Source organism: Numenius arquata, chromosome 5 (genome assembly GCF_964106895.1).
Source record: "Numenius arquata chromosome 5, bNumArq3.hap1.1, whole genome shotgun sequence".
NCBI classification, from domain to species: Eukaryota; Metazoa; Chordata; class Aves; order Charadriiformes; family Scolopacidae; genus Numenius; species Numenius arquata.
In genome coordinates this window covers 15,042,459-15,069,610 of record NC_133580.1, presented here as the reverse complement: position 1 = coordinate 15,069,610, position 27,152 = coordinate 15,042,459, and the positions used below count along the sequence as shown (strand labels likewise).

The following is a 27,152-nucleotide window of genomic DNA, read 5'->3' as shown; positions in this document are numbered from 1 at the left end:
ATTAGCAGTCATACTCAGGAGTAGAAAATTGAGAATTCATGGCAACTTACTTGCACTGTGGACTAGCTTACAAGAGCATTCTACTGACAAAGTACACCAACTTGAAATTCAAGAGAAAATAACCAGAAAAGAATTAAAGACCTGAGACACCACCTTGAGAAATAAATCGCAGTGGAAGTTAGCTATTAAGGAAGCAGACCAGCCAGGAGACTTGGACAAGGTTGAATGTTTACTCTACTCGTTGGACACAGTCAGAGAGAGGACAGGACAGATTGTCCCATCTCAAACAATGCAGAAACACTTAAAGCAAAATACACTTCAAGTAACAGTTCCAGTTCCCAGTCCAAGTAAGCAGCCTGCTATGAAAGGCAAAAAAAGACCCACCTGCAGCTACAGAAAGTGGTCTAGCGCTAATACTGTTAAGAAGTTCCTCGCAGAAAAGGGGTTACGTTATCAAAGCTTAGTTTAGTTCCTGGATGTTTTTTGGAGCCAGCCTATAACATGAATTGCCCATGATACAAGAGCCAGGTGTCAAATACAAAGGAAGAAAAGATTTACTGAACAAAAGGTGACTTATAGAAACTTATACTCATGAATTCACTGCATACCGATCAAGACCTCCAGGGAACAGGCAAGAGCTCTTCAGCTGGATAGTCTTCACCAACCACAAATCCCATCCATCATTTCCATCCCTCTTGTGGATAGAGATTAAAAACAGGAACAAGGACAAGAGGAAAAGGTACAAAAACCCAAATAGCCACTGGGAAGAAAAAGACTGCAATTACTGCTGAATAAAATGCCACAGAGACTCATCTATAAGGAGGTCAAATCACTCTCCAATAGTCAGCACCTGCTGACTAATCAATAGATTCTGCAGTCTACACAGCTGCTGGAGAATAGTAGGTGACATCATTAATTATTCAATCAGGAAGAACAACCAAGCCAATAGGGCAAATAGCCAATATTTGACAGTGATTCCAAGTGTGTTATAGGTGCTACTCCCGAGCATAGCTTTTACCTTCAGCCTACTGCTTATCGTTCCTAACCTTGCTCTGCCCAACCTCCCCAACACAGGCTACATTCCAACTCCTCACCTGTTTGATCTCTGTTGTCCTTTTGTAAGGGCTTGTGTGTCTCCTGCAGTGGGGAGTCCAGCCCTTGAGCTAAACTATCTGGTCATTATCAACTTCTGTCACCGGAGTCCTTCGGCACTCAAATAAACAGGATTTTACCTACATGCTTCATAGGATGAAGAACTACATGGTTCCTGTGTCAATTTCTCCTTTTAGTGGAAACTTGCAGAATTTTGGCAGACTACTCTTTTTGCACAGCACTAAACGTCACACTAAACTGCTCACACCACTCACACAATTAGACACTGCTCACAAGCTTTTCACACACTACTCAGACATTACTAACACACTGCTCGCACTGTACTCACACACAGCTCACACTACTCATACTCTTAACACACTTAGACACTACTCACACGCTGCTCACACTACTCAATCATTGCTCTTATACAATGCTCACACATCTCACACGCTACTCACTTTTCCCACCCTACTCAGACACTGCTCGCAATACTCAGACACTACTCACACGGTGCTCTCACAACTCACGTTTCTAGAGTTCAATGTGAATACGAACTTGATCACTCCAAAAGGTAAATGAAAGATAAAGCAGGAAACTGAAGTAAACACCACCATTCATAATGTCCAACTTAGTTGACATCAGCTGGAAAAGCAAAGGCCTCACTCTTTCTCTTTTTAGCTCCTTTCCTGACTTTGATGAGGCTGAGCTAATTATTATCTTTTAAAATTAAACACTGGCTCTGAGGTCAATTATCCCTTCAAAAGCAATGAAAATCAATTTGCTGAAATGCCAGAAATTAAAGGTCTTTGAAGCTGCTTTATTTTAGCATATGATTACACTTTTAGCCAAAAAAAAAAAAAAAAAAAAAAGCGACTTCTTATGGTGGTGTCTTATCAAAAAGCAAAAAGTTTTGACATCTCAAATTTAGTCAAAATAAAAATTTTAGTGGCTGGCAATTTAGTAACACCTCCTGTGAATTTAAATTATAAATATATAAATATTTTCCCTACAAACTACATTGAATTTCTAAAATGAATTAAAATTAAGTAAAAAATGGATTAATTATAGCATGAGTAATTCAACCTATGAACAAAATCTGTTGCAATATAATCAAGATGGATCATTCATACGTTTCAGGGCCCAAGATACACGTGTAGTTATTTTTAGACTTCTAAATGCTGCCAATGGCACTAATACAAATAAGCAAACAAATTTTAAGTTTAATTTGCATTAGAATTTTCTTCACAAATTGTGACACACAAATCATCAGGCTTTCCATGGGTTTTCACTGTCTAAAAACTGAGTGACAAAACCTGCATGATGCAGTACTACTCAATATGTAGAAATCAAGCAGAACAAAGTATCACATATGAAGCCTATCCATAAGGACCAGCACACCACTGGTGTATGCCAGCAAGTACTTACATCTTTGGCTAGCTGCACAGTGATAATTTTATGTTCCTTGGGTGTCAGCATTACTTAATTTCAATATTAGCTTTATAAAATCTAAACTTGTAATTTATCCAGCCATACGCTGTTAAACAGATCCAAGACTAAATGAAAACAGTGTGACTAAAACTCTCTATGACAAACAGAAGAAATGGGTCTTATTATGAAGCAGCAGTTGAAGTCAATTTATTTTCTTCAAATTTATAATTATGAATTGCAAGTTAAGTAACAAAAAGGACATTTAGAAGCTACTTTGTTATTCTTGTCACACTGTTTGGTGTTTCTATGATCACTCATCCTGATTTATGTGCAGCAGCATTTCTGTGTGCTTTTGGTTCAGATTTGCCTAACACTTCTGGGACTACAACAAAAAAGATAATTAATACATTTTTCTGGGTTTCTTCTGTTTTTTTACTACAGATGATGGAAAACATGAAAGTCCAATGGTGCTTACCTTCTCCTAATACAACTCTTTCAGGAATGGTTATTTTTATAAAAGAACATCTTCACACAACAGTCATTTGGATTGTTAATTAACTTTTTTTCCTTAACGTTGTCATCCGTCCCCTTCTGCCCACGTACCAAAATCTATTTGCTCCTTGCCACATTTTCTCTCTTCTTAGTGCTAGTCCTGTCAGTAATTACTGCTAGCTTTGAAAACTTTCTGTCTTATCAAAGATTATTCTATAATCTGTCTGATATAAAAAATAATATTTTATGTTATCTTTCCTCATTACACGTTTTTTACATCCACCCATACTGCTGATACTGTAACTACTTTAAAATTTATTATTTTATAATATATTTTTACTGAATTGCTTAGACATACAGAAGCTACGCATTTTCTGTGAGTCAATCCTAGGACAGGCATCATCTCCAAAGTCTAATTTTTCTAACATTCTTTTTATATTAATTTGGTAACTAGCACAAAGAAACAAACAAAAAATCACAAAAAAATTGCCGTCCATTCTAAGAAGAAAACAAAGAACTCTTAACAAAACGGTGTTCACCATTGTATGACAATATTTACTCACTGCAAAAAGCAAGCTGACTGTACATATTACGGGCTGCTCAGATGACAATGACGCTTATCAGTAACTGCAATTTTGTGACTACTTTAGTCAATATAAACACCTGACGCAGATTTTTTCCCCCTGTTATATTATTTCTACTGTTCTGTTGACAGGAAAATACTTCTTATTTTTAGTATGAACCTGAACTGTCCTATGTTCTGAGAGAATTATCTGAAGTAGAGTACAAAAATTAAATACAACAAATAAGATTTTAGACTAATGATGATGCTCTTACGTGAGAAAAAAATCACTTAATATAAAGGAAAACACTTTTGTGCCAGAGAGAACATATACATGAACATTATTAGAAAGGTGTATTGGAAGAATCATTGAGGACAGAAATGTGAGATTTTCCTTTTTTTATATTGTTAGTTATGAGTCATATTTCTCTACGTCTATTTTCAAGGGTTTCAAGTTTTTACAAAGGTGATATGATATATATACAGAAAAGATAAAAAAGTATTCATAAAAAGTGGCTTGATTTAAAGCAAGTTTTCATATTACAAAATGCACCATTGCAGATATACCAGAAGTAAGTGTATGCATGATAAAAGTCATTTAGAATAAAGAGGCTTACATTTTCAGTTGTTCCTGTAATTACATGTAATCCATCATATGTTGATTTGATATACATTCCCTGAAAAAAGGCAAGAAAGGTAATTAATATTTGTAGGAAACAAATAAATGATGTTTGCATGATAATTAAAATTGTACGTTTATTCCAGTTTAAGGACATAACATTTCAACAGACTGGAAGGAACCATGGTCAGTTAACATTTGCAAACAAGTTAAACAAAGATGTATCAAGACCTATTATAAACAGCATCGTTTTCTCACTTAATGCTTTTTATTATTCCAAACAAAGTTTTTTTGGACCAAACATTGAACATCAGCATAAAAGCTCCTTCCTATTCAGCATTTGAAATATTTAACATGACCTCTTTTTATTACTAGTGATATAAAAGAAGTATCAAAACTGAAACCACAAGCAGGAATAGTCTTTAAACTTAAATGCCCCGGCTTCAGATAGTTACTGATTCAATAAAAATGAAACCCTACCCCAACTCAGAAAATATATGAGCCAGGGCTCATATTGCCAATTTACGGAGAAAAATGAGCTTGGTGAACTAACAGGAGCTTTGTAATTAGTCCAGGAAGAATTCTGCTTCAAGGAGACAATGGACATGATAGAGACAGACAACCTAAGTAGGCATCTATCTAGCTGTACACACACACACTCACACACAGAGCGCGCCTTAAATGTCAGCGAGACTCAATTGCTTGTATTCTTGCCTCTCAGGAGTAAGGTCATAGCTTCATATCTCTCCACATAGTATGGTTATCCATCAAATTTTGAAATCTAATTAATCTAATTGGTACATTGTACTGCTGATTCATTATCCTTTCAATAATTCTGCGTCACCTTGTGCTGTCAAAAGGGAAGCTTAGAGCCTCCAGCGACAAAAATAGCATTTTGTTCACAGAAAACAATTTCAGAACAGTAATGAAGATCTTCAGGCTAGGTGTTTACACAAACACACACAGAAGAAAAGGTAAAAGTACTACAAAGGTAAGATCATATTGCTCTCTAGAAATACCTAAATTGCAAGGGTATAGGAGAAGATGGAGCCAAACTCTTTTTGAAAGTGCACAGTGAGAGCATGAGAAGCAAGGAACACAAGTTGGAACTCAATTAAAAAAAAAAAAAGATTATTTTAATTTTTTTTAATTTTATTTTTTTCCTCCGAATTTTACCATTAAGATGATAAAACTCTGGAAAAGGTTGGCAAGGCTGTGGAATCTCTGACTTGGAGAAGATCAAAACTTGACTGGACAAAGCCCCGAGTAATCTGCTCTACCTGCATTTGTTTTGATTTTTCATCCTGAGAAAATGTGACTTGTACCTTAATATTAACTAATTCCACTTCAGCAAGTTTTAACCTTATTTAAACCTTAAAAGTAAAGACTGGCTAAAGATGATGAGGACACTTTGCTGCACATGAAATTGCATTTTAGATTTTACTCATTATGACTACTTGTTCTCTTAAATGAGACTGCTTTATAAGCTATTTCATTTTAAATATATTTAAATAACAAAGATGTTCAAATTACATCTTGAGAGTCTTGGAACCACTTTAATAAAATGTGATTAGCTCAAAGAAAGAAGTTTCGGGGGGGTCTTCCACCCTTTTCTTCTATACAGTTGGCTTAATTTTATCAGTGTTTGCTGTTCTCTTGTTTCTATAGTACCTTCAGCTGTTACTGACAAACATCAGATTCTCATTCTCTTTGTCAACTGAAAGCCATAAACAACAGCACTAATTCATGAAAAGCCCTGAAGGTTCTCACTGAGAATGGGACGTTGAGTCTCCATTAAAAAAACTTAAATTGATATTTAAATCCAATGTGTTACGTTGGATTTACACAGTGAACTTTTAGCCAGAATATTACATGTTGCTGCATCCATGACAGAAGTCTGTTATTTTAACACATAGTAGACTTCAGTAACACATTTCCAGACACACTTTTAATATCAATTTTAATATCACAGTTTTAACATTCTGCTTCTTTTGACAAGATTCATTCCCCACTTAACAAACCAAGAGACTAAGATTTTTAAGGCCAAACCAGAAGACAGTGCTAAACTTTTCACTAAATTTTATCACATACTTTTTCATAAAGTTCTTAGCCTCCTGTTAAGCTATGTGTATTTTTGGAAAAAATCTAATTACAATTTTATCTCTTAACATATGCCATCTGAGAGACATAAAAACTGACTTAGCACTAAGAATTACTCTACATTTTGCTATCTGCTCTTTCATCTTAGCTATTAAACTTTAAGAACCAAATATATAAAAATAAACAATTTCAGAGAATGACTCATAGCCTTCAAATTATCCTAGATAGAGCTTTCAGCCTTGTTTTCCCAAAAGAAAAATAATGAAAGAGCTTGTTTGTTTTTGACCATTACAGTAGCACTGTATTTCCCTGACGTATCTGTGTTAACTGAAAACCTTGAAAGATTACATTCTATCTAAAAATATTTAAAATGTTATATTTATTTTTTATTTTATATAGTCCAGAATGCAAGGTATTTTAAATAGATATAACATATATATATATTTTACGTATCTATCATATATAACATAACAGCTCCAAAAATATTTTTCCACCCAGGAGAGAGTTTTTAGTATAATACGCAAAACAAGATAGAAAGTATTCTCAAAAAGAACCCCTTGAAAAACATACTCCAATTCTGAAAATGGCTTTATTTAGTCTGACATCTGTTCTAGAGGCCAGATATGTTCCCTACTTCAAATCACTCCTTCCAACTTTGTATTTTTCCCTAAAACTCCTGTCCTTGATGTGCTGTCAGCACTTGCCTATTCTTTTACACCAGATACCGCAGTGTGTAACAGCCTGTGTACAGTTCAATCCAGCTCTCAGCTGCTTTCTGTGGTAGGAAGATTTTTAAAGGACAATTTCTCCTTCAATGTGAAAAGACACTAACACTTAAAAAAATATTGTTTCTAAAGGACAATCTGTGCCAACACTATTTTAGTGACTGGTGTGCTTCACCCCCATCCTTATTTTTCTTTTTAAAACCAGCATTTGTAAAAAGAAAGACTAGAACCTCCAGGCATATTTCAAGCATTACCGGCATAGGATAGCGTAATTATTCCCAAGTTTAAATTGCTTATATATATAAAAATACACGCAAAGTAGTCTATGAATATAAACAAAAGGCTTTGAGGGGATCACTTTCATCAAACTTCCAGTGAAAAATTAAGATAATCTACTCTGGCATATATGAAATGCCAAAAATTGCATAACTTAGTCACTTACCTGTTAATTCTGTCAACCCAGAAAAAGCACAAAATAATTTACAGTTTGAATTAGGCAAAAGAGCTGGACCTTGCTTTCAATTTAATGGATTACTGGCTTTAATTTTGTTCATCATTGTTTCATTCCGTTTCCACTAATATAAGCATTTTTTTATGGTTAATAAGCCTAAAAGAAAATATAAATACATTCTGAAAAATTTTCTGTCAGATAACATAAGTTCCAGGCAAATACTGATTTAATACGGCATTTGAAGAATTGAAGCAGCAAGCCTCTTTTTCACAAGCCCAGGTAAGAATAGCTAAGTAGATCCTGTTGTGGCAACTGCTAACACTTCTGGAACTGTTAGAAATAGTTGTTTTGTTTACAATTATTTTCTATTTTACCTGTGGCTTAAAGCAGTTCCATTGATTCAGCATACTGGAGAGTCATATTCTTCTGTAATAATGTATTTTTTACATAAACATAATCTTTAACTTGTAAAGTAATTTATTAAAAGAGGATCCACATATCTGCTATTTTGATCCTACTGACTTCTGTTATAAAATTTGATGGAAATGAAGATATACTCTTATAAGCTAATTATTCTCACAGAACTCTCTACACAAACTGCTTGCAAGCTATTTCATACGTTTCAGTCCTATAAGCTGTCCAAGTAAAATAACAAAAACATCAGGCTAAATAAGAAGACTGTTTTGTCAGTGAGTTTCACAGACAAAAAGCACATAAACGAGGGAAATTCCAAATCCTGGAATCCATCCTAGGCTCTGGATGGGAGACTTTCAGAGGGAAGTGGCTTTTTTGTTTTCTATTGTATCCCACCTCCTTCGGTCTTCTGGTCCTTCCTCTTCAACACGAATGGCTATCCCTCTGAAATAAGTTTTCTTGTCTATTCAGTCTCTGTAACACATGCTTCTTACCCCCCTGCCCATCAGCTTTAGTCCCACTTCAAAGTAACCAAGAAATATGCATAGGTTTGGCATATATGGCAAAGAACCTTCTGGAGTGGCAACTGAAATATGGGCACATAAAATAGTACCAGGTATCTACATCTACACAACTGAGTCCTGTAGAGGTTTCTCCTACCTCTTTCCTTCCACTTTTCGTTGTTGCCCTCTCCACCCGTCTGTCTTCCTTTCTTCCTGCTCTTCTGGCTCACAAAGACCCATTCTCTTTGTTTAACCAGTTCCAGGGCTTTCCTACCATATCCTTCACTATCGCATCCTATTGTGTTCTTTCTATCCAACTAATTCAGTCGTGACCTCCTCAATTCCCAATCTTCTGTCCTCTTACTGACCTATTTTCTGCCCTTTCAAGCAGAATTTCACTGGAGTCCCTTTTCAAAATTATTTCTCTCATTTTTTTCAAGAATGGGTCTTTATTCTGATTCTAGTTTCTTCTTGAACTCCCCCAATGATCTCAGAGCACAAAAGAATGATAAACTATACTCGTTATCCCTGGGCAAGAGTTGAGCATTCTCATTCACTCTATGAAGATGGCTCAGACTAGTCAACAGCCAGGGGGTTAGAAGTAAATAGTTGCTCTTTAATAACTGTGATAAGTCAGATATGAAACTCCAAAGAATCATACAAATATATGAGGCGTGCTACAGAACAAGGACGTATTTCACAGGCTATTATATCAAGAGCTTGACTGTTCCTGAGTAAATCTGACGCTGCACCCCCTAATAAGAGAGTGACTTAAAGTTTTTTAATTAACACCTGACCTTTGAAAACATATGGGGAGGAATCAGCTATTTTAAATCCCATTTTAAAGAGACTACTCCCCAGAAAATGGTGTTTCCAGTTATAAGTGGAATATCTCTGAAAAATTTCTTGCAGAGTCATCTGCTTAATTAGACAGGATATAATGGCAACAATGTATTTTTAAGTATCAACAATTATTCCCAGGTTAATTAATGGATTACAGGGAGAGAAGAGTGCTGGCTCTACTTCTGTAACACAGTGAAGCACCAATAGTGGAGATGCAGGTCTGTAATGCTCCAAACTACCAGGGAACTCTTACGCCCTTTGATCTTTTGCCCCAAACGTAAAATGGTTCTTTAACCTTGTTTTAACTGTCAAATTTGGACAGAGGCTTTGCAGAGAGCAAATTTCTTTGCTACTACATAGCATAGTAACAGTTTTATGTATTTATACTCAAAAGAGAGTTTATTCTTCTTATAATCCTTTTATTAAATTCTACCTAAATAGAAACCTATAGACAACAAAAAAGGTAGGCTATGAGAACCTTTGTATATCAAGTATGAGGAAACTTTGTCAAATTTCTGTGGGCCTTTAAAAATAATGTGAAATAATTAAATTAACACCCTAACAGTTTTAGGACAGCTATGTGTATTTCCACAAAAAAGCTGCCTTCATATTCTATTTTTTCTTCTTGTATTCTCTTGCACTTTCTTGTAAAAATTGAAAAGATTGGCTTCCATCACCTTAAATTGCAAATCTGATATGAAGAGAAGTACTATTTTAAAGGGTATCTGTACATTAGATAGATGAATAATCCTTAATAAAGAAGAGTCTTTGCATCTGACAGCTTGTCTGTTTGGTTTTGTGTGTTTGGTATTTTTCTCCAATGATACACAGCTGGTCTTACAAAAATGTTTATTCCTGCAATCTTTGATTGCATTAGATCCTTAAACAAAACAGGAAAAGTTCCCTCTGCAGAAAAATTAACAAAGCTGTGGATATAAGCAGTGTATATGTCAATTGAAGTGTGACCAATAACACTCTTTTTATCAGCAGTAGGAAGCTCAGACACAACAGAAAACAATGACAACAAAAAAGTGAAAGCAAGAGGAATAAAAGTGATACTGCATTCCAGAAGCAAAACATTCCTCAGACATCCGAAGATACAAAACCAAACAATAAAAACCCAACAGCCTGCCTGTTCAGAATCTCCTGCTTAAGAGTAATCATGAATCTCGTCAAAGAAGATTAAAGTTGCATGTTACACGGAAGTATCTTTAAATATATGTACAGCACATCAAGTTCAGAAGATTAAAAAAAAATGTTTAGTCCAAAATAATACTGGCTGTAATACAAAAAAAAAAAAAATCTTACAATCCCTGATCACGCATGAGTAGTACAAGGAAAAAAACCCCAAACCTCAAAAAACCCTTCACGCTCCCATCTTATGGACAATTTCTATATCCATCGTCTCAAATAAAACACTGGTTCCCTTAGCCTGCCTTTGTTTATCTGACAGTAAAACTGCTCCAAAGCTGGCTCTGGACTTAGTCTGAGGTAATTAATAGTAAGGTTCACAGAGCCTTTCACCTACCCTCACTCTCAAAGGCTTAGTAGGAAGCTTGGGAGCTGCGCCTCTTCCCCTGCAAACAGTAACACAAACTCTTGTCTCAAGAGGCTATTGCTTATGCTGGGTCCATCAAGCCAAGACATTTAAAGTGGGCACTGCTGCACCAGCTTTGACTAATCACTAAACAGAAATCTGGGACTCCTAAATGCACAACTTCGTTTACAGACTTTTGAAACATAATAGATTCCAGGGGAGTAGATTTTTCAAATATCAAAAATCTTGCCGTGTATTGAGAAGTTATGCACCGTGCTTAAAAATTAAAATCATGCTGTAGTTTCATTTACCGCAAGTTACTGTAACTTCAAAAGGAAGTTTATCATGCAATGCAATGAAATGGAAACCTATCTTTCTCTAAGCAGAAAGAGGAGTAATTTGTAAAAAGCATTTGCAAGTATAAAAATGATCCAATTTCCTTTGTCATGCTACAATTGACAATATAAATAACTCAAAGCTTTGAAAAACTAAAAGCCAAGGAAGGGAATTTTCTTAAATCATGAAGATAAAGTTATTTTATTCTATTTCATAAAAACATAGGTATGCATGCTCTCTTTCTGTCTATGCGGTCAGAACTGACAGCGGTTCTCACAGCCTAATACTCTTCTAGTACAGGAGTTTATTTCAAGTTTGTCAAATTGGTAGTTTGAAACAAAGTTTTGCCTTCCAGACATCTTATTCAGGCTGATCACGCAGTACACTTCAGATGTAAATGGTAATAACATACCCAGTACTACAATTCTACAACTACTTTAAAATGAAATGGAAAAGTATATGGAGGGTGTTTTAGTATTTGCCGCTGAAAATTCAGTGACTAAATAGGGGAAAGGAGGAAGCGACTGGTAAATGCAACTGGTACAGCTCAGGAAGGAATGGAACAAGAGAGGAAAAAAAACAACAGTATGTTTCTGGAGGCCAGAAAATGCCTGCAGAGATCAGGATGCAAACACAATCATCAGAACTTGGAACAGAACCCGAAACTTGTGCTTCCCAATGCAAATTCTTTTGTCCAGCAAACTGCCATGAAACTACCACAGAGAGTGTGTTCTGGGAAATGCATGGTGTAAGAGTATTCTTCTAACAAACCAGACTGAAAAAGAAGATACTTTAGGGAGGGGAAAAAAAGAAAAAGATGACAATTGAGCTTATAAAAGCATGGACAGAAAGTTAGAAAATGCTGGAACTGAAGGTACACATTCAAATGACATATGGTCCCTTTGTGAAAATGCTTTATGATCCAGAATTTATTTGAACAAACACACAGACACAGCCCTGCAGGAGTTCTGACTCCATGCAATAACTGTATAGACTTGGACCTGGAAATTAATTCAGTTTATGTGTAAGCTTATACGATGTCTATAAGATTTCTGGTTCATTTGTTCAAGGAATTAAAAGGCATAGAATAAAAGCAGTTTTGCAAACAGAGTTTTGAAAATAGAGAAAGACTCATAATTAAGTCAACTGAGTATCATTCAAGGTAACTGAATTCCCATATAAATCTGAGTAAGTAGTTTACAACACATTTTTCACCAATGGCAAATAACTGTGTTCATTTTCTAGATGCCAACCCTGTATGAAGCTGAAGGTACCGTTCTCAATAGCTCTGATAACCTTAGCTACACTCAAAACCAAGAGAGACTATATTTTAAACTTATGCTATAAAAGTAACAAGTGTTCTGAAAAATTACATGGTAAGTTTCTCCTGAAAAGTAGATTTCTGGTGATTTTTCTGTGCATTAGATTCCTATCTATAAAACTAAAATTACAATATCATTTTTACAAGTGTGTTGTGAGGATGAATTAATTAGCGCCTATGAAGCACTCAGTGAGACCATATAAAAAAAACCCTCACGATGAAATTAGTAACTCAAGGGAATGCATAGCTAAGCTGAATTGTGGTAAATAAGACCTCAACCCCTGCACTGAATGATAAGGATAAAAATGGAACTCTGAATACTTTCCATTCAGTGAATAGCGCTCATTTTTCTCTTGAATGGAGCAGAGATCCTGTGGAAAAAAACTGCTATACAATCATGAGAAAGCCATTTGTAATTCATTACTCTGTTCTATATTTGATTCTGATTAATGTTTTCTTTTCCTTTTCACATGATTTTTCTTTTATTCCCATTTATAGTCCTTTTTCATTTTTTTTTCTAAACAGAACACAGCGTCAGCAAAATTGATTATAAGGAACTTCCCAATGTAACATGTTATAGCGCCTTCACAATTAGGCACAGAAAACTCAGTCACTCACTGCAATTTCACTTCATCTAAAAAAAAAAAAAAGAAGAAAAAATTGACGGGCAATTTTGATTGCAGTATTTGTCTCATGTCCTCTGTCAGCAATGCCCACTTACTGCAGTTTTGTTGGCTATAAACTTATGAGTACGCTGTGGATGGAGAACTACATCATGGTTCTTCCACCCAGTGATAGAGTCCAGTCTACAGTATTATTACAGCACAGGCCCCCTCTGCTCGATGTTCTTTTAGAAAAGAGGGTGGTCCAGAGGGAAGTGTGGACCATATGACAGGCCAAAACAATATAGCCAACAACTCTCATCTTGGCCTCTCATGCCTTAAAGGTTTAAGTCATACTCTGACCCTTATGACTAGCTGCTTAGAAAGGATACCATTCATACCCTGAAAGGCACCTACTTAATACTGCACACCATTAAATTTGCTGCTCACTGTAGGAAATGCCATTTTTGAAGCAGGCTACACTCTTACTATCCTCCACCAGCCTACACCCCTGTCCTAGATCTAGAGCTATCACTGAATGGGAAACAAGAGCAATGCCCAGCCCTGCTTGATATGCTCCATCATCTCCAAGGAAAATACGTCCTATCTGTGTTCACATTCTCTTCAGCAGATCGTGAACTTTCCTCTAAGTAGACCAGCAGAAATACATTACATTTCTGGATAAAAAGGAAACCTATGCAGAGATCCAGACTGCTAGGATGCAGTAGCCTTCATGCAAGTCGAAAGCCCCAGCAGTTTTGCACCATATATAATACACAAGCTGTAAATTATAATGACCTGGTATTTCCTGGATATCTCTGCACTAACTCAGAAATCAGACTGGGACGCGGCAGCAAAGCAAGAAAATGATATCTGTCTTCTGGATTACATGCTGGGCTAAGCATCTGTGATGCCACAGAATTAAAATTAAATGTTTTACACAGTTGTACTGCTCTTTGCTGACTAAATCAGCAAAGACTAAATCGGTCTAAGAATAAAGTAAACTTACGTTGTCATAGAAAACCCCCTCATGTTATTAAAACACATCTTTCTCAAATTAATAAGCATACCTCAAAATAATTATGCTCTTGTAACTTTGACTGGATTTGCACATGGTGTTCATTGCTATTCAATGTTAGAACAAAGAGTAAGACATTGTAATAATACAAAATATCTCAACTAACAAATTTAAAATAAATCTGTAAATCACACTGAATTACAAACAAGAAACACGCCACAATGTGTACAGTGACACTCAAATGTATTTTAATGTCAGCTCTGGATTCTTCTGCAGGTAAATCTCATGGCTACCAATTTCTCTACCCACTTCTGCCTTTTTTCCTCGTCAGGAACATTCCTGGATTCCTCCTCTTGTAGGAAAAAAAAAAAAATACAAAAAGGTCCGGAGAAGGCAGTTGAAGACAGTATAAGAGATCACACTGGGAAAAGTAGACTGTCTCTTGAGAAGAATGTGCAAGAACATCCCAGTGCCTGCAGTGCTACCCTACTCTCTTGTTTTTGTTAGTGTCACAGGTTCCCCAGCACAGTCCCTACCCTCCCACAGCCTACAAATATCAGAATGGTTGTAAAGTAGGGGACTGAGGAGGAGAGGCAGAAATCTCTACCTGCTGACTCCTAAAACTCCACAAAAATCCTTTGTCCAAAAAATTTAACAGTACATTAAAATTTAAAAGTGGTAGCCAAGTAATTATTAAACTATCATCTCTGCAGAAAATTTTAATGGTGTGACCCATTAGTTACGCAGAGCAGCTGGGATGTTCAGAAGCCACCTAACTAGTCTGCTCTGTGAGCAGCAATTTATGAATATAAGGGATTCATTTTGTTCCTGGGATGGTACTTCTGGAAGCTTTATTTCAACTGAATCATTAGGGAGGCATTTAACTATTTTTATGCAAGCCCAAGAAACATACCTTCCACTAATCATTTTCAAAGCAGATTAACAAATGATATTTAGTTAATTTTATTTGTATATGTATGCATTTGGGGATTACTTTGGTACATTCCAAAAACTGCAATATGGCTATCAAAGGACTATAACTTTTGTTTAGTTGTTCATATAGTTACCAGTTGCACATGTAAAGGTAAAAGTTGCACATGTCCAGGTAAAACAGGTTTTAATTTTTTTTTTAAACTACAATCCCTTTATTTATATAGATGTTAATTAAACCACTTTCAGAAACCTGACTCTGCTTACCAAAAAAGAAATAGTAGAACACTGCATGAAAACACACTTTGATTTCTTGACAAATTAAAAAAAGAAATCACCCTAAGGAACTGAGGCTTGTATTCTGTATTCTAACAGTTAAACCTAAACAGTTAAAAAGTAGCTTTGCTACTTACCAAACCCTCACTGGGCATAATGCTGGTGAGATGAACTACCTCAAGATGTGCTGACTGTGACACCAGAGAATCAGATGAGAGCGAAATGATGTGGTCACAAATCCCAGACAAGGTTTTACACTACGAAGAAAAACAAGTCAATATAATTCCTCATATTAAACTGAAACTACTAGTTAAGAAGTTCTTGTTCTGAGAACTACCTGAGAATAAACAGATAGAGCATTGTAAAAACTACAGGTACATGGAAGTCAAGAACAAGAGGTTAAAGAAACAGAAAATATCCATAAATGTCAAGAAAATGTACATGCATGTACAGTTCCTCTGATCAACAGATTTTACTGTGCACTGGTAACATCTGTGTAACTAAACTATTTTCTCCACTCCGACTACATGCGCTTTTTAAAAAAAAAAAAACAAACCAAAACAAATTCTGATGAACTTCATCTTATCTGTCATTATAATGTATCATTATAAATACAACGGAACTTGGGTGAAATATGTTAAAAATAAATGCCTTATGTGCAACTTAATAACATATTTTGGCTACCAAATAATGAGAGGAACACAACCAGCAGTGATAATTAGGTGAATTTTGCATTATACAATTTAGAAAATCTTTCCTTTGTTAAAAACTACACTGGGAGAAAAGTGCCTTAATTTAATACATTTCCTGAAGTAAAATTCTTATGCATCTTTGAACACAACCTTTAATTGATATTCTAGATCACAACAACTATGCAATAATGTTATGTTATCCTGCCTTCAAGCTGAAGATCTCAAAATCTTAATGCCAAACCACATGAACACCTTCGAAGTCAGAACCCCATTGCCTAGGTGGTAACGGTGATACTGACAGATTAAACCTATCCATCAAAGTAGGTCTATGGATCAGAAAGGAGCTCATCTGTACTCTCAGAGAATCTTCATATGTAAAGATTTATTCCCGAGTTTATTATTCCCATCTGTTGCTTAAAGCGTTCCTTTAAAAAGCTTATGGATAAAAATATTTGAACCTAATCTTAAAGCATTAATTTAGATGAATTTCAGAATGGTCTTCCAGTCAAAGTTGTGCTGTATGCGTCTATTTTCCTTTGGTGACTATACTGTCATTTTCCCTAATTATAGCACATTCTAGTGAAATCCCTTAAGGGAAATTTTATTTCAGGCATTTGCAAAAGCATGAGGATTTCTACTATCCCATTTGATACTATACATATAAGTTACAAAAATAAAACTGTCACAATGAATAAATTAAGTAACTGAATTTATAGGTTATATTTCCATTCACTGTATAGTTACTCATCTGGAAATCCAAATACAGCTCTGGAGTACTGGATGTGGCATTTGTATTTTCTATCAGCTGCAAGATGCAAAGCATCACATTCAGGTACGCACGACTGCATCCAAAGGTCAGCATTAGCAGAAATATTTCTAGCAGTTTCAGCTTTGGGCCAGAGCCCCTAAACAAAACTTTGGGCTCTGTCTTCTCCCACCAGACAGAGAAACTGGCTTGCTCAAAAAATGTATTGTACTGTTATTCTACATATGAACTGATGGCTGACCCTGACTATGAGTATATACTTTCATCCAGCTTTTGAATTATTGTCATATCAAAATATTACTGTGATTTTGAACTGAGGCCCTCTTTGATGCCTTAACATTTAAGATCGTATGTACAGATTAGATGCAGACTAAATCCCAGAGACAATACTTTCTATGTAATATTTTAACATTACAGTTGTCACATGAAATACTTTTTCAATAAATAAACCTTGGGATGAAATAAACAGCAAACAAGTTTTCAATCAAATTTAGTCTTTGTCCTGGTTCTGGGGGGATATAGTTAATTCTCCCCAGGCTCTGATAGGGACACAGGCATTCCACATGGGCTGGGGCGTCCTGGTCCGGTGGGTGAGCGGTGGTACTGTAACCACATTTGTACATTGATCTACCAGTGTTATAGTTGTTGTTTTCCGGTTCCCTTTGCTCTTCTGTTAAACTGCCTTTGTCTCAATCCACGAGTTTTGCCTTTTTCTTCCAATTCTCCCCCACGGCTGTGGCAGGGCAAGAAAGCAGCCGCTGTTTCTTTGCTGGCAGCTGAGGCTAAACCATGACAGTCTTATGTATTTTTAAGATTTCCCCATGATTCAGAAAGTTAATTAAAATCAATATAGGATTTTAGCACCAGGAAAATATTCAAGAAAATTATGTTAGAATAATTAAAAATATCAGTTTTCTGTAAAAGTAGTTCAGCAGATACAAGAGAGGCATCAGTTGTAAATAATGTAAAGGCTGAGATAGCATAAATGAGAGCAACTGAGCAGAATTTATGAATAATAGCATGGATTCAGGAAGCAATGTTTGACATGGCACTATCATTATGAGATGATACATTCACATATGCTAAATTATTTTTGGCATTAAAAAAATAGAAAAGACGAAAGTCTTGTGTACTAGTTCCAAAACCACAGAGAAGCAAAGTGGACACTCTCCAGATGGTGCAATACTATCTCATATAAGAAAATCTCAAACAAAAACGGGTTCTTCAAGAAGTACCTGCTGCAGAGCTGCTCTACATACAATTTTACAGGCCATCTAACACCTAAAACCATTCATTACATTTCTGTCAATGGGCCATGACAAAACAATCTCTAGGAAACCACTAAGTCTTTAACAAGTTACACGTGACAAAGTATTTTTAGTATGACAGCCACTGCTGGGTCTTCGCTAAACAGATATACAAAACCAAAGAAACCCGACTCTCAGACATGCGGTTTAAGTGATCCTGAAGATCGCTCCTCAATAATTTCTCTTTTCCCATAATACCTGAGCGGCAGAACAGACACAGTCTAGTCACATGGCTACTGAGGGAATGGCCACTCTGCACCTGCAATCACATCATCTGAGCACACGCCGGCCTAGTCTGGAGCTCTTCCAAACAAATCCACACCTCAGTGAATCTCTCAGTAACCAAAGAAGAAAGTCAATCATGGATCTTAATTTTATAAATCTATCTTTAATTCCAGTATATCTTTCTTAATACCTTTCATAAATAAAACAAAACACCACGAGTTATGTGATTAATAGATTCTATCTCTTACAAATGTAAAATTTTACTGTAAAGCATCACAATTGTTTTTCTTGAGTATTTTCTTGAATTTTATTTTTAAATAAAATGACCATAAAATACCCAAACAATTTACAAAGCTTATTCTTGAACTCGGTATCCTTGAAGTAATTATTATTTTTTAAAATACTGTGAGAACAATGGTGATTTTTCTCAGAGTTACGATGATAAACAGGTTGATTCTCAGAGCCCAGATGCTCTGGATCAGGTAGTTTCAGGTGATTTTGCTCAGGCTAAGACAAGTTCTACTGCCTTGGGATCCAGGTTCTTCAATGTTCATCACACTTTCACTGCTGAGCCTATGGAATACTTTAAAATGGAAACTTTTCTCTCATCTCTTCTTTCTTTTCTTCCAACGAGAACAGGTAGAAAAGTCAAAAGTAACGTTCCTGCTAAAGATCTATTTTTAGAAGTCATATGCAGTTAGAGTTGTGGGTTAAAAGGTGTATGTATGTATGTGTGTGTGTATATATATGTGCACACTTCAAATCCCAGAAGATTTCAGGTGCTTTTAGAAGTTCTTTTCGGAATCAGGTTTGCAACAATAAGCTTTTCTCTAAAAGTCACTGCATGCTTTCTGAATTTAACAGCACATCAATGTTTTATGACAAATTCTAATCCCTGCTGGAAGCAGAGCATGTGCAAAAGGCTTTAAGGAAAAAAAAGGAAAAAAAAAAAATGTCAGGCACTTGGTTAAAGCTTGTCGAAAGCTTATCTGAACTTGTAAATCCCTTGAGATTTCCCTTTCAGCATCAGTTTTAACTCTATCTCAGTGACAGTACAAGTTTTCGGTGTAGGTGCCAGGACAATATAAAATATTTGAACTTAAAGGCCAATATCTAATTAATAACTTTGTACAAGATTCTTCCATTCCACTTTGTTGTTACATTTTTTGAGTGCTGAAGGCACAAAGTGCTCAGTCTGACAACCAGTGCAGCTAGTAATGCACCTGATGGATCCATTGCTGTAATTCCATGCCAGCAATCCTAGTAAGAGTATTATATTAGTAACAGTATTGTGAAGGTTCTGAAACAATCTAAGAGCAATAATTATAGATTTGTAATTAACTGTAGGTATAACAGTTAATAATAAAGAGCATTACTCCAGGGAACTGTTAATAATAAAGAGCATTACTCCAGGGAACTGCATGGAAAGGAAGATTGAAAGGGAGTACCTAGCCTTGTCTGCTAAAATAAACAATTATAAGTTAAGTAATAGCTGGTTCTTAAGCCTTAAATTTGAAAGACTTTCAACTTAGGAAAAAGTAAAAAGGCTTGGTAGAAACGGTTCTTAAGTGAACGACACCATATTCCATAAGCCTCCAATCTTCAGAGAAACTGGAAACAGCACCTTGTGAAAAAATATTCTGTTAATATTTTTTGGATAGAGTCTCTCAATTTCTTTACATTAATGCAAAAAAAAAACCAAACAGGCATTTTGGAGTGTTAGACCTAGAGCGCTAGGGCAGTCATTAAACTGGCCGGTAGGAGGCACAACTAACGTGCACTAAGTCAGTTTGAGGGGGTCACTAAAATTAAGCTGATATCTCACTCTCGCTAGTCTTGAAAGTAAATTTTAACTTTTTATCTATTTGATCTTATTTATGAAAACTTTAACTTTTAGCAGCTGATATAATTCATCAAAAGTTGTGTCAAACAGTAAGGAACTCTATTTTCCTAAGGTAGCTTTATTTTATTTTTTTTAAATCATGTAAGTGGATGTGGTAGGATTAGAGAATACCAAAGCAGAATACTTAGATTACTTACCACATGAAGAATTTTATTTTCTGTTTCATACACTGTACAATCCTGCAGTAAAATAAAACAAAAACAATTAATCCACATTATTTTAAATTTCCAGTTAAGAAATAAAAGAATGCTTTATGCTGATAACTATCTCTTATACATGCACCTGCAAAGACAAATGATCTCTTGAGTTTTGTCATGTCCAAAAGGTTACTTTACAATCTTAAGAAACTTGACTTCTCTTGTGGGTGGTTGACCTCAGGAATCTATTCTTCCCTTTACAGTCATGAAACTCTCGTGCTCAATACTAGCAGCAATGCAAGTGTAAGGCAGAGGGGACAGATTCATGATAGTGAGAAAAAAGTAATTTAATATAATTAATCTAGCATGTCAGAAACTCAATGATGCGCAGAGTGAGAGATGCATTGCCTAACCTTAAATCAGGCAGAACGTTTGTTAGCTCTCCTACAAGTTGTGTGGGGAGCAGACAGTTGTGTCAGACCTACCACTAGCAAACTGTGTTACTATAAAGCATGGGAAGAGTAAACAGAATATTTTGACAAGTACAATGATAAAGATATCAAAATATGGTGTATCCATTCAGTCAGTTTGGTGCAGTCCATCTCTCTTTTCAAGCCCTGATTGCCTACACCATCCACAAGGCACAGCAGTGGTCCCATCTCTTAGAAGAAGTCCCTTAACTGCTCGAGCTTTGGAAGTCACACCAAAAAGGAATGGGAAAGGATACGGGCTTGCTCATGCTGAGCATTGGTCCAGGGATACCCAGGGGGTTTCACTGCCTTAAGGCCTCACACACAACTCCTCCTCAGCTTTCCATTACACAACATTCCTATTAATCAATTTAAAGTAGGCCTGAAAAACAATATTCCTGATCATACTCTTCATTTGCTTAACACTTGTAACTTCCAAAACAGTAGTTTTCCTATTTTAGTTATCCTTTTAAGAAGAAGAATAACGTTTGTCAGTACACAACTTAAGAGTCATTACTCCTTTAACCTGCATTTTGATTTAGTGATATTATAGTGGGTAGACTATTACTTTTCCTTCATATAAGAAAGTATATCAATTCTTTAAAGAGATCTGCTGCCTCTACTGCTTTTTGATGTTTTGAAGATTTCCTCCGTACAGTCCTCTGTAAAGCATGATAGTGTTTCACTCTCTCGTACAGGAGAGAGCCCAAGCGCTGAGGCAGCTCTCTCCCACTCTTGTGACAGCACTCCAGAGCACCACACGGGCTCTTACACGGGCTCTCAGGCTATACTTTACTAAAATATAAAATTAAAATACAGAAAACTCAAGTTTGCCAGACAGAGTGAGATCAGAATAGAGTCCCCCCCCCAAGCCCTTGGTCACCTCTGAGGCCGGCCGCACCCCCACGGCCGGCCTCGCTCTCCCCCCAGCCCAGAACCTTCCGCCGCTCGCCGCGGGCAGGCAGCCACCACACGCCTGCGGGGCGAGCTCCGGCCTGCGACACCTACCCGTCACCGGAGGGGTGCTGTTCTGTAACTAAGTTCGGGGAGAAAATATTTCTGAGGTATGGCGGCATCTCCCTGTGTCCAGGGAGGCTGGCACCCCACCCCCTGGCCGACGGGAGCCCCAGAGCCCTCTGTGGGCGGGAACAAAGAGGCGCCACAAGAGACGCTGAGGGCGGGGCGGGTTCCCCCCAGGGGCCTCCTTTGTCACAGGAATCTTCTTTATAATGCCATACTGGCACCGATTATTTACATTTAAGTGAACTAATGCTTAGTAACTGAAGAAGTTGTGTTGGGAAATTGCTAAATACTTTTCCAAATGCCAGGTAACCGGCAGATCTCCGCTCTTGTCCCGCAGCCCGGCTGAGGCCGTGCCCAGCGCCGGGACTTTCTCCCTCGGGTGCTGCTCGAGGACCCCGTCCCTCAGCCCGCCCGGGCCCGCCACAGGTAACCCGCACACCCTCCGCTCTAAGGGTCACGTTTATTTGGGAGGATCGGCGATTTTGTAGAGAAATTACTTTCTAAGTGAAACCAGCTTAAAGAATATCGTTAGAGAATAAGAAAGTTAAAATCAGAAGGTTGTGAGTGCCAAGGAACACGGAGAAGAATTTATATTAGCATTTCATGGTCAAGTATCCCTTTGATGTTTCTTCTGTATTCATACTGTTATTTTCTACAGCACAAAAAAATAATTAAATTAGTCAGTTTGGTTGGCAATGCCCAAGGCATTTTTTTCCACAAGTTGTGCACGCTTCGAACTGCACATCGCCCTCTCCTTTAACCCTCCAAGTACCAAGAGAACCAAATGATCACAGCAGGGCTTACAGCTTGACTTCAGAGCTAATGCTCCTTTTTAAATTATTCCTTTAATTTCTGTGCTAGAAATACATTATGAGCTTCATTCTGAACAAACTTAATTACTTCAGGTCAAAAAATAGAGGACATATATAGTAAAACTGATATTTTACTGTTTTGTAGAGCAGAATTAATGTTAGCTGTACTTATGTTGCCCATTTAAGATTACATTAGCATAAAAAATGTTAATGGCTTTGGGATTCCTTCCAAAATAGACGCTTATTGACTTTTTTTTTCTTTAAAATACATCAGACTAGTTTAACTGAGAAGTTAAAAGCACTTGCAATATTATACTAAAATATAATGATATGTAGGTCACAATAGTCTTCTGATTTATTTTTCTCTGATACATAGCAATGCACTAGGGATCTCATTAAAAAAAAAAAATCTTCCAGGACTAACATTTATAGCATTTTGATCTATTTTTCTTAGAAATAAATAATAGTTATAGAAATATTAATCTAGATCCTTCATAAGCAGGATAACATGATAAAAATGTTTTTTCCTTGGAGTTTAAAAAACTCTTAAAAAAATTAGTAGCTGCATTCTATTTCCCCTCTGTAAAATGGTAAAATACAGGAGTTACAAAAATAGTCACAGCAGCAGTATTACGTACAAGCCAGCTTTTGCACTGTCCAGAACGTCCTACCTTTCAAAGGTACAGTACACCTTCATAACTCTGACAAAGTAAACCAGCATTCTTTTGAATATTCATAAAGAGAAAAGGGCAGTAGGACTTGTGCTCACCTACACTGTAGTCACAATTTTAGTCCATAATTCCAAAGAGAGAAATGCAAGTACTATTGAAATTTGCAGATACCATAAAGAATGTTTTATGACAGGTCTTGAGGACAGTTAACTAACACATAAAAATACTAATACATGTAAAATATTTTGTTCATTAACTTAGTACAATAAAACAGCATGAATTAAGTCAAGTACTGAAAAGAAACAGAGACTCTGTAAAAGAGCAGCTCAGAAGAGAACTTAAAACCCTGTGGTGTTTGCTAGTTGGATGCCATTTCCCAATATAACACTGCAGTAAAGATCTACTGCAATCTTCGAACGGTCAATATGACAAAATTATATTTAAAAGTATATTGCTTGTATACATAAAATCAAACACTTCTGGAATTCACACATTAAAAAGAACAAGATTGCTCTGAAATTAGGCAAATATACACGAGTAAATACACTGAAGTAACTTATTTGACTTGGTTTAATTAAGGTAAAGATGATCATAATCTATATTTAGAAAACAGTGAACAGATGTTTGATAACAAAATGTTCTTTAGCAAATGCAAGCAAAATAAGATTGAGGGGCTGAAAGCTGAAGTCTGCAAAGTTCAAACTGAAAATAACACCCACATTTTCAATGGCAGTTGCTGAATCAGAGAATAATTGAGGTGGAAGGGACCTCTGGAGGTTATCTAGTCCGACCACCTGCTCAGAGGAGGGCTAATGTAAAAGTTAGACTGGGTACAGGAAACTATGAAGAAACAAAAATTTCTATCAATTGCAGTACAAACTAGATAGCTTCAAAAAACATATGCTTCATCCTAAATACAAAGTATCTGACTAAAATCTGTGATACAACCTCTGAATTAATCTCAGTGAGGTTAATGTTAATGAAGGGGAGAACAAGCAAAATTTTGTTTGGCTTTTGTTGGGAAAAAAATTAGCCTGAGCTGTGCAGACATTCTTTGGGAAGACACAGACAAACTTTTTGTTTAGAGAATGTTTTTTCAATGTATGTAGCAAATGTATGTAGCACAGGTTTAAACGTCTTTGACATAATCAGGAAAAAAAGTAATCACAAACCCAACTTTTACTAGAAGTACTGAACTCTTTCTACTCAATGAAAAATTAACCAGTGGCTGTGTTTTATGAACAAAATTCCAAACCAGTTCTTCCCCAGTTATTCCAGTTCTCTTTCCCCCAGTGTAGCTGTGGTACTAGAGCATGATCAAATCCAAATTCAGTTAAGTTAGTCTGGTGGATTCATTTTCAGGGCAAAAATAAAAGCTAGTCTACCTTGGAGGTAGAGCTATACTTGAAGTCAACAGAAAGACCAAACATTTGCAATACTCTGATCTAACATGCTTTTTTGCCCGTTATCATCAAGACTTTGATGGGACATTGCACCTCAAAATCAGGATGTTTCTGCAGCTGTCTGCATAATGCTATTCTCTTATAGTTTCCCTAATTATTTTAGGGAAGGTGAAGTCATGAGTGATAAGAAAACTGAGTAGAATAAAGTACATTCCCAAGCATAAATGGACAGTTAAAAAACTTCTCTAAAACTAGAGAATAAAGAGCAATGTTCTTATAACCAGTATGAGGAGATACTGTTTTCATACGAAAAAGTGACAGCTTATTCATCATGGCAATTACACGGTATGTAAATAATAATAATAATCAACATTGCAGATCATCTAGTTTAAACTTTGAGTGAAGATCTATCTTCACACTCACCCAGAGAAAGAATATGACCTAAAAGCTAAAAAAAATCTGCTTCCTTATTAGATCTAAGAGGATGTCACTCAGATACATACAGTACATCCTAGAAAGAAGATTCATAAGCAGTGTCTATATTGAACTAAGATTACATAGTAATGCCCCCTGTTTAGAAGGGAGTTCACCATGAGTGGCAGCTGTAAGTTACACACACAAAGCATGTTAATTTTGCACAAAATAAATTTTCAGGTTGAAAACATTTCTCACTTAATGTGCCAAATGCATATCCTTGACTGCTACTTTCACACTGACTAGATTAGATATCTAAAATTTATCATTCATAAAACAAGGAGTATCTGAAAGGATCTGAGCCCTCGGTTTCTATTAGTTATGCCTTTCAATTCATATTTTAGCCTGCAGTTAATACTGCAATTCTGGTTTAGGTGAGACATTTCTGCTTTCACACATTAAGAGCAATTTTCCTCAGATTTAGTAACGGCAAAACTGTCTCCCTATGAATGATTTTGTTTTATTTGCTCTTTCTGGTGCTGTTTAATATACTGTAAAAAGATCTTAGGAGATGATTTCCAAACAACCCAGATCTGACAATAAGGTAAGGAAAAGACAAAACTTGATTTGTAACTGACCCGAAGAACTAACTAAATATTTTTCATCTTGGAATGGAGTTTATGCTAAAAGATTGATTGTTTTCAAGTTGTCAAAAGGAGGACAGCTTTGGTAGTGGAGTTGAAGAATTGAAAAAAGAGAACCAAACTATTGCTGGTAGAGGAGAACTGAATTTCATCTGTGAAAAGCAGTGAAACGAATGACAGAAATGGAGACAACAAGTCAAAATTATACTATTTTCACCTAGACCACAGGGAAAAATAAAACTCACACAAACAACGTGCAATATCAACAGAAAGGCGGAATCAGAATGTGAACTTTTTATGTAGAAGTTCATTGTGCTTAGTCTGTAAATCAAAAATAGCCTAGTGCTATAAACACCTTGTAAGAGAAAGCTTAATAAAGATACATAAATAATTAAATGCCTACATAGGAGTTTTTAAACTAAGAAAAGAGAAAAAGTATTTTTTTTTTTTGCACTGCAAAAATCCATAAAGGACAAAATTTATAAAAAGAGTAAAGCTGAATATTATAAATTAAGGATAATAGCTTAAAATACAAGGATTCATATTTTCAGCTTTAGTTCTTTTTTTTTCCCCCCAAGAACTAAAATGAAATTGAAGAGGAAAGGAGGAAAAAAAAACAGTTTGCAGAATGCTACTACTCCAAGAAGCCTTTTAAATTGAATGAGTTCTATGATTGGTCTACTGTGGGGTTACATGGAAAACCGCACAAGCGCAGGACAGGGGCAGGGGCCCGCCATGGAGCCCTATGTACTGGAGGCAGGGCCAGTTTGAGGTGCTTATGAAAATATAGCTTTAGCTAAGCTTTCTTCTTGCTTTCCCTCTCACAGTACTTTCATCTTTCTCTTTTGCTTCATTCCAGGACAGCCCTGCCTGTTCTCTAACCTCTCCACGTATTCCAGTAACACTATCTTGTCTCATCAGTATTTTTATCCACTCACAAGAGAAGCAGCTCACTGTAAGTATTTGTAAAACTAATTTCCACTCAGTCTTTCTGTACCCATCTGTCACCTCTTCTCTGAATTCAGGGGCAGACACTGTCAGAGACTATTATTTTATACTATGTAGCACTACAGAACCAGTTAAATTAATATTATGTACCTGTGGACTGTGCCATATTGCAATTAAGTAATGAATGTCAGTGATGATAATACTACTACCCTTATTTGTTCCATATTTAGTTTGTTTAATGTTATGAATATTTCATGTTAATCACTAAACAACTTTCATGTGACTGGCTCTCCTTTAAGTGAAGAAGCCATAGTACAGGTTCTGGGTAAATTTGTATGTATTCTAACAACTTGTCCCTGAAAGATTTTTGGTCATTCATATTTTAATCTGTAATAAACTGTTAGTAGTAGTTGAGGTGTTGCCCACTGTGGCTTTGTTAACACTTGCATAGTGGTAGATAACCTAACATGAAACTGTCTACTCAA

General features: G+C 36.2%; 1 protein-coding gene across 1 annotated transcript in view; it reads right to left on the bottom strand.

Annotated features, from left to right (window-relative positions):
* LOC141464290 (connector enhancer of kinase suppressor of ras 2-like) overlaps nucleotides 1-27,152 on the bottom strand; it is a 213,283-nt gene that overhangs the window by 86,384 nt on the left and 99,747 nt on the right. The window contains exons 6-8 of the mRNA XM_074147092.1: nucleotides 20,283-20,324; nucleotides 15,390-15,509; nucleotides 4,195-4,254 (exon numbers count right to left, since the gene is read on the bottom strand). Of these exons, the coding sequence (XP_074003193.1) occupies nucleotides 4,195-4,254; nucleotides 15,390-15,509; nucleotides 20,283-20,324 (222 nt within the window). The remainder of the gene's footprint in view (nucleotides 1-4,194; nucleotides 4,255-15,389; nucleotides 15,510-20,282; nucleotides 20,325-27,152) is intronic.